General features: G+C 37.3%; 1 protein-coding gene across 1 annotated transcript in view; it reads right to left on the bottom strand.

Moving 5' to 3' along the window:
- Positions 1 to 424: 424 nt before the first annotated feature.
- Positions 425 to 9,238, bottom strand: part of LOC139731958 (hyalin-like) — a 30,569-nt gene continuing 21,755 nt past the window's right edge. Inside the window, exons 14-23 of the mRNA XM_071642828.1 lie at positions 8,522 to 8,658; positions 7,638 to 7,878; positions 6,464 to 6,545; positions 5,858 to 5,898; positions 4,797 to 5,047; positions 4,098 to 4,289; positions 3,249 to 3,320; positions 1,851 to 1,916; positions 1,043 to 1,108; positions 425 to 469 (exon numbers count right to left, since the gene is read on the bottom strand). Coding sequence (XP_071498929.1) covers positions 425 to 469; positions 1,043 to 1,108; positions 1,851 to 1,916; positions 3,249 to 3,320; positions 4,098 to 4,289; positions 4,797 to 5,047; positions 5,858 to 5,898; positions 6,464 to 6,545; positions 7,638 to 7,878; positions 8,522 to 8,658 — 1,193 coding nt within the window. The remainder of the gene's footprint in view (positions 470 to 1,042; positions 1,109 to 1,850; positions 1,917 to 3,248; positions 3,321 to 4,097; positions 4,290 to 4,796; positions 5,048 to 5,857; positions 5,899 to 6,463; positions 6,546 to 7,637; positions 7,879 to 8,521; positions 8,659 to 9,238) is intronic.

Below are 9,238 nucleotides of genomic sequence, written 5' to 3'. Positions count from 1 at the left end.
ATGACAGAGATATTGACTACCAGTCAGGGGTGTGTGCTGTATTTGCAATTCCTTCATTTCAAGAGAATAATCATGCACTGGTAATTAACAGAAGCGGATTGGAAATAACCACAGTACAAATTCATAGAAGTGCTATTTGCCTTGAACTTTATCTAGTATTGATAAGCCCGTCGTAATTACCAGGCAACTGTATTCTGACTCAAAAGGGTGATTATATTTCTTCCTCAGCTTAATACACCCAAGCCAATCAGAGTTGTAATTCAATAAACCTGTTTCCCAGTCCCTCATGTCCCTCCCTCCAACCTCCCCATTCCCCAATGGATCACTCCAGAATAGGCACGTCCACTAAAATATAAAAATAGGGCCTACAGTCCCATCATGTTGAAACTATTTCTTTGCTGCTTGTTGATAATCAACCACGGTGTCAATAGCTGAACTCGTGGAACATTCTCTGTTTCATCTCCAGCACCTGAAAATTATCAAGAAAACAGGAGAAGTAATAAAAATAATTTATATGATTCTGATTATTATTACCATAATCATCATCATCATTCTTGTTATAATTGTCATCATCAACATCAATATCATCATTCTCATCACAATTACCATTATTTGATTTCTTCAAATTCACATTGTGGCTTGTTTCTAAGGATTACTTCTCTCTTGAATTTAAGAATAACGAGGACAAACTGTTGAGAAATCAATGTTAGATATTAATGTATACATCTAAACATGGCAGGTCTTTTCAGTTGTTCAGAAATCAATACTAAAAGATATATATAGAAATATATATATATATATATATATATATATATATATACATATATATATATATATATATATATATATATATATATATATATATATATATATATATATAAGAGAGAGAGAGAGAGAACAGAAGGCATGAGAGATATGAACTAAACTACAGAGTACAGAGAGACAGTGGAATGTACTCAATTGGTGAGGTTTTCTGAGAATATCATGAGTTAGTTATTTGAATAAGCAAAATATTTCATCATCAAGAATTTTTGATACTTACAGGCTCTGGATTATCATTTCCATGGAATGACGGGCCCTTCTCTCTTTTCTTCTTCTCAGTTCCATGCTGATATTTTTAGGGAAAAATGAGAGAATATAGATCAAAATATCATGATAATGACACATGTAACCAATGAAGAAAGATACATGTACATGTAGGCCTATAGTATACCATCATTGCATCAATTCCACAGGTTCAATCAATGCAGATTGATGGAAAGAAAAATAGAATATTAAAACTCAGAATTAATTGTTAGTTGCTACGCTTCTCATGGAACTTTGACTCTATAGCCAAGATAGTTTATTTTATAGACCACTGCTTTTACTTGAAAGTGACAACATTCATGCTGAAAAATGACAAAAGTTTTCCATTAAATCGTCTCTCCTGACTCTATGCACAAATAGCCCATACTACTGCAGCCATTCAGATAAGTGAACAGAGGTCTGCTGATATAAATTATCATTTCTGATCTGCCAATAAGCAGCATGTAGTTGCTTCCAGCTTGAAGTAGTTCACTGCTCAACATTTACAGAAATTTACACAAAATACAACGAATGCCTTCTTGTATTCCACAGCACAACTTAATCAGAGCGGCCAATATGACGTACAATATTTTGCATGAATCGCAGTGATAACAATCATCTATTGATGTGTAATATATTTGTTTGTTTGTTTGTTTGAGTATTTGCTGTTTGTTTGTTTGTAGTTCTGTACAGTGAGTGTGATAGCTCGCTAAAAAAAGGAATGCTACAGGGAAACGAATGCTTGTGTCTGTCAGAATGAAAGAGAACTCTCTGGGATAACGCACCTTGGCCTGCTTCTGTTGCTTCCTGAGATATTTTTCTTCCAAGTTCCTCTGCAAGGTCACTCTCTCCTGATGAGACAAAAATATGTTTGAACAGAACTGTTTATCTTTCTAGTGTGTCTGATTCGGTTTTTTTTTCTGTTTCTACAACTCAAAGTTCAAAACTACACCAGACACGCCCTTATATCATTGGGTGCACGTCACGAGACCGACACCCACGGGTCATACAGCCCACGAGTCATACAGCTCACAAGTCATACAGCCCATTAGTTTGACACTATAAGCTATCAAGGCCCACGAGACCCACACATTAAGCCCCTCGTTGCATCTGTCAAACTTGTGGGCAGTTTTTACTTGATGTCGAACTCACTGGGCTTTATTTGCCTAGTGTCGATTTCATGGGCTGTATGACTTGTGAGCTGTATGATTCATGAACCTGTTTTCAATGTCGAACTTGTGGGCTGTATGACTCGTGGGTGTCGGTCTAGTGGGATGACCCCATCTAGACCTATTTCCCGTGCACCACAAAATCAAGGCCACCTCTCTACTAGATATTTGAAATGAAAATCATTGTCAGTGAAGGCTTGCATTGCAAAAGTAATATCTAAATTAATGATCAATCAAATTTCAAAACATAACAGTTTGCACATTTTGGACTTAGAATGAAGACAGAAACACTAAACACATTAAAGATATTTTGTTGTTCTCTCTTCACACATGGCTCAATGTGACACCCAATGGCTCAAAACTACTGTTAAGTCACTTTCAGGACAATGTGATGGGTGCAGGCTTTCATGTCTTGCATATCAACTTGCTGTTTAATGAACACTTTGGAAGAGTGAAAATAAGACCAATATTACATCCACTATAGCTCTTTCACTTTCACGATTAACAAATTATCGCAAGGTATCATATTCATTTCGACCCAATCATAATCCTGTTTCTGACAAATATATGAGGAGACTGTCTTGTTACATAATAATATTTAAATCTTCAGTAATGCAGAAAGCATTTTTTTCCTGTGGATTTGCAGTGGATAATTGAGGTGCATTGATATTTATGCCAAATTGTACTACAAGACTGGGCATTGTTATGTCATAGTTTCATCAGGAATCGAACTATGCATGTTGGTCTTGATTGAACGAGGCCAATCTAGGCCATTTATTGAGCAAAATAAAACACGAAAGTAAGTCAAATTAGCGTTTGCAATAACAGCCTTGAAACTTTGAAAGCACCACACCCTCAAGCTTGTGTAAGGATGCCCATACTAAAACACACATACGCACACACACACACGCACACACATACACATACAAACCTGTCCTTTAGAAGTATAGCAACAGGTATCACAGATAATTTTTGGTGCAGTCAAATATGATTATATCATCTTGGTATACTCACTCCTTCAGGTTTGTCAGCATTAAACTTTGGGCCTCTCCCTTTTGCCTTCTGCTTTCTACCTGCAGTTGGAGACTAGAGTAGATTCGGGGAGGATAAAAAAAGAGTTACTACCATTTTTGCATTGTTTGCATTGTCACTGTATGTTTCAAAATGTCTAGGTAGACATCAATTTTTATCACAGCGTGTTAAACTTTTTTCTTTGTGGATTGAGATGTAACTGGTGAAGTATTATGTGTCGGGGTGTTCGTATGTGTGTGTTCTGCAGGTTTATAAAAATCAACAAAATCATGAAAGAATGGAAGGTCAACAACTTTGTTTTTCTTTCTCTCTCTCCATATCTATTTATATATCCATCTATCTATTTATCCATCTAACTATCCATCCAGTTATCTATTCCTCTATCTATCATCTATCTATCTACCTATCTAACCATCCATCTATCCATCCATCTGTCATCCATCCATCTATCTATCTATCCATCTATCCATCTATTCATTTACCTATCCATCTATCTATCCATCTATCCATCTATCTATCTATATATCTATCCATCTATCTATCTATATATCTATCTATCTATCTATCCATCTATCCATCACCATATTCTATCTATATATATATCCATATATTTATCTATCTATTTCTATATCCATATGTCTATCTATCTAGCTAGCTACATGTATCTATCTATTTATTTCTCCAAAGCTTCCAAGACGTTGCCACTTTCCACTTTTGTTTGACGACCACACATGATCATCTCGCACCAAGAATCTCAAAATCGAATCTTCTTTCACAAATTAAGAGATCTATTAATAGAGACCAAAAGTCACATGACCTATATACACTCACGTGTGCAGCATTCTTCTCGTGTTGGAATTGGAAGGCGGGGCTCTGGGGAGGGGACGGGAACAGCAGTGGAGGGGGTGGTGGCGGGAAGCCATTTTGACCCTCGTGTAGGAAGGAGGGACCCTTGGTCTTGGTCTTGTGTTGAGTCTCGTTGATCTCATGGACAAAGACACCGTTGGCAAACTGGAAATCATCCTGGCATATACAGGACAAAGAGGGCGCCATGAATATTTAACAAGTGTGACGTGACTGCATTGTATTTTTTTTTTTTTTTGTTGATGATGATACTTGAGAAATTTATAGGGAGAATCCAGTTGCAGAGTTAAAGCAGTGATATACAGATAAAGACATGCTTACACACAAACAGTATGCATATGATTTATGAACACAAAAATAAAGATTGCATATATCTCTTAATCAAAGGGGTAAACAAGCAAAGTAAGCATAATACTATAAGGATGCATGCCAGAAACAATTTAATTGACATGTAGGCATTGATTAACAACGCTTTAATACTAAAGGCCAATACTCCTCAACGAGCAATAGTATTAAAACTAAAACCTAGCCTTGCAACGCAAGTCAAGGTTTCTTTCCAAAATGGTATTGTAACTAGGAAAGAATATCATGCAAAAAGAACAAAATAAAAGAAAAAAATGATGAAAGATTCCATAAAGGACAGGCTGGCTGGAATCTCTTCCTTACCACTGGGGACGGAGCTGGTATGAGGGGTGCGCTGAGATTGGGCGGGGCTCTCTTGGGTCGATGGAGACGCCTCAGCAGCCTCTCCCGCCTTCTGCGCCTCTGGCGATCGACCTTCTCCGCGGCCTTCTCCGCCTTCTCGGAGGCGTCAGCAAAGATGATGACGTAACAGCAGCACGCAGCTACGAGAATCACGACCAGGACAAAGATAGCGCCCCCTATCGCTATGGCGATGATAGCTTCGATGCTCAATCCTTCGGCAAAGGAAAGTAGTGGCGGAGAGAGATGTCACAATATATAAGGCAATGGCAAATAGTGAAATTTAATTTGCGTACATTGTACCTTATAAAAAGTACAATGTACCCTGTTTTTTATTACTTATTCACTTTGTACGTTTATATGTTCTTGATCACGTTGGAGAAGGAAAAAGAATAAACTGACCATGCACTACCTCACATTGTCTATGCACTAGGAAGTCAGTTCCCAGTTTCACGTTTTCCAAGGAGTTATCGGAGAACTTTCTAGAAACAAAAAGAAATGCGCAAAACCACGTTTTTTAATGTTTTGATTATTAAACCCACTATGCATTGTCGAATTTTCATAGGACACATTTCTTAAAGAATCCAATAATGTATTTATCTGGATCAATCTATGAAGGCTGAGCCTTCTTCGGGCAAAATGATAATTACATAAATATGTGTGTATGAACATGAACAAAGAAAGTGAGATTCCATCCGAATCCGAGACCTCCGGATTGCTAGACCCGTGGTCGAACTGAGTGAGCCATGCGAAGCCCTACTGTTCGTCTTCAGTGTTAGTCCCTGAAATCCCTTTGTTTCATTGCTTGTCCGGTCAGGAGTTATCATAAACCTGACATTAAACCAGAAGGATGGAAATCATCTTGGCGATAAATGCGATGGATCTCAGAAGTGATGGAGCTTTTGGAATATATGAAAAATGCAAACAAAGAGAAACTGTGTTAATTATATATAAAACAGGGCACATAGAACAGTCTGGTTCCTGAACATTAGCACTGGACTTAGATGATAAGTAACTGTAATTACCTCTATATTGACACTGTGGTCCATAATACCGCTCCACACAGCTTAAAAGGGAAAACGGGGAGAAAAAACCAAGCCAGAGATAAGGGGTTGAGTACATTGACATATATACAGGTACCATGTGCGATGAAATAGTTCCTGCCTCAAACCTAGTTAGAACAGTCTGATTCTAGAACAAAAACATAGAAATTCCCTATGAACTTTTGAATACTATCCATTATAATTAGTTGAATTGCATGCTGAACTAAAAAAAAAATCCAACGAAACCTATTTAATTTGTAATTTGGGAGAGGGTGAATTCTTGACTCGGCACAAAAATAAATCACTCTAATTTCAGGTCGTTGTCAGTTAGGAATTGGCCAATATGTGATTGAAAAATTTATATTCCCAATATTAGCAAAGTGAACTTTAATAAAAAATGAATAAAAGACTTGTAGAACAAAACTTAACCATGGGATCGGCACATTATAAACAGCATGTGATGAGGATTTAGCGGAAATGAAGTCTGTTGAAATTACATTATTTACTAGCTGCATTTAGCGGTGAGAGAATAAACATTTTGTTTCAACAAGCAATTTACTTTGATATATTGCAAAATCAAAAACTTACCTGCACGCAACATCGTAAGTGGTAGAATTTACGACGGAGCAGCTTCCTCCGTTGAAGCAGTACCCACTGGAAGGACAGATTGCTGTCAAATCAAGGGAAATAAGGTACTTTAAAAATAAGTAGGTTCTCAAGCTTATATTTTGCGAACATCATAAATGATTACGTATGTGTCGGGATGTGTATCTTTTTGAGGAGAGATTTATCTTGTTCAACGATTTTGAAGTCGGCGGAGGAAAATCTTACAAAAAGAAAAACAAACAAAAAACATGCAAACAAAAAAACAAAGCCGTACAATCACAATTAGTACATGAGGTAAATGTACCTGTTGATCGAGCAGATGGGCCTCATTCGAGAGGAATATCGCACATTTTATGTCGATGTTATTATTTTGTTGAATACACTTTATGTCAGTATAGATTCCTGGATATACCTTACGCTATCCTTTGCCTTCGATTATCTACTGTTGATAATCTGATAGTGTTATGTCCTCCGTCATGTCCATTTTACTCATTGATTGATAGTTTTTACTTTCAGGGTCCTGTTCTCTCAAGCTGGAGTTATAACTGATCATTTAATCAATTATAAACATGACCCTCTTAAAAATTGACCATACCTTTTAAGCAACTATAAGTCGCCGTTTTATTAATAGATTTCTTCGTTCTTGTAATTTATAATTGATTGCTGTGACTCATAATTGATTGTAAAATGGCAATTGATTTGTAGAATTAACATTATTTCAGGACTTAAAATTGATTTCTGGGACTCATAATCAACTACAAGATTTGATCAATTGGGGCCATATTTGTTTGTTTGTCGTTGATGTTGTTGTTTATGTTATTTTTTCCGCTAATAGATGAGAAAACATCACCTTGCACCTACCGTTACTGCATGACAATAAACATAATTTCAAAATATATGTTTGCAATCTTCAACTAACCAGAGATATTCTCATACCAGCTGAAATCCAAACACTATAACAGAGCCAGCATCCGTTAACAACTCATAAGATATCAACTTGGTCATTAATTGGTGAATAGTGGCAATGCCTTGCTCAAGGAGATACTAAAACGCTGTCAGCTAAAAATTTGAACCACGAGCCTCCAAGTTCACTCAATTAGTCTCAAACCGCTAGGCCACAACACATCATAATTTTTAAAAAAGGGGGAAACCTTACCCTGCACGCTTCTCGCAGTAGCTCCCTCTACGATCTCAAGATACAGTCCTGTGCTGACCCCTTCCACCAGTTCAAGGGTCACTGGGGTCACCGAGTCGTCAAACATCTCCCTCACTTCAACGGTCGAGGGCGCGTCGGTGGGGTCGTAGGTCAAAGTATACTCCACAACGATGCTCCCGGGGCTCAGAAACAGGATATGAGACATGCGGAATGGTGACTGCGAGCCATAAACACGCTCGAACTGTAGGAGGGGAAATGGCAGTAAGTTCATATCAGCTTTAGATGTCTACATTAATCTCAATTCTAGACGGAACAGTTTTCAATTCAAACATTATTTTAGAGCATTTAGAGTAATTATAATAATGATTATGATAATAATGATAATGATGATAATATGTCATCCATGCAGGATATTCAGGCCCTATTTGTATGTCTGAGCGATAAAAGTTATAAGAGGCTATATACTTGAAAAAAACCAAACATAATATGCATGCGTTATGATGAATATATTGAGACAGTTTTAGAAAAAGCTGGTGTTAGGATGCAGTTTTTGATTTCGTTCTTTTAGAACAAAATTACTGAAATATGGAATATACATGATATTCACAACGAGTATAAACATACTAGATGGAGGTGTTGCGGGGTTTTTTTTTCTCTCAACTATTAATATCTTAATCGAATAAAAACATTTGCTTTTCCTTCAATGAGTTGAGTGGTTGCCACAATGTTTGAAAGAAAAAAGAATGTGTGCCATACAATAATTATTCATTACCTCAATGTTCAATGCAATTTGTATCCATGCACTAGCAATTCAATTATCAATAAATCTTCACAATACTGTTGAGACGTTATAAATGTCATGATGTTGTTAATACTGTACTCACGTGATCATAGATCCTGTCGGACAGGCTCAGGTAGCTGCTGCTCGTCGGGTCAGAGCAGCACGCCTGGAAGTCGACCGGGACCGTCCCGGGGGTCTCAATACTCTTCAGCGTGAACTGGCCTCGGAATTCAACCACGTCTATAAAAAGCAGGATGATGAAGTAAATAAAAAAATAGTTGGACAGGTTTGTCACTTGGATAGATAGCGGAGGGACGATGGCGGTATTTTTTTGATATACCGTGCATTGCTAGATGTATTTCATGCCAAATATGCAATTCCCAAACTGCTTTGTAAAGCTTGCAGTTTGCGGACAGCACAACAGTATATTTGAAGAGCTTGCTTCCAAAAAGCACTAAATCCATTGAAAAATGATGGATTTAGCGCCTTTGGGAAGCAAGCTCTTCATATGCTGGTTTTGCATTTTCGTAACTTGTCATAGTACACAGGTCTGGCTAGAACTAGCATGGCATACTGAGATTTCTGTAGATAGCAATCTGATTGTTTGAGTCATGCTCCATAGAATAATCTTATCCATCGAATAGCAGTATTCCGTAAGGATGGTGTTTCCTTACGAGGCTTTTTCTTAATTTTATCAAGAAGGACACTAACACAAAAATATTGCCTTTTAGAGGAGCAATACCTATCCCCGCGAAAGCACTTTTTTTTTTGTTCTTTCTTATTTGCCTCCGAGACAAGGTATTCCCGACCAAAGCGCGCA

The sequence above is a fragment of the Diadema antillarum genome, unplaced genomic scaffold, assembly GCF_040938485.1.
Source record: "Diadema antillarum isolate AM-2024a unplaced genomic scaffold, OU_Dant_1.0 seq00000389_RagTag, whole genome shotgun sequence".
In the NCBI taxonomy this organism is placed as follows: domain Eukaryota; kingdom Metazoa; phylum Echinodermata; class Echinoidea; order Diadematoida; family Diadematidae; genus Diadema; species Diadema antillarum.
The sequence above is the reverse complement of the archived record's forward strand: the minus strand, read 5'-3'. Positions and strand labels throughout refer to the sequence as shown.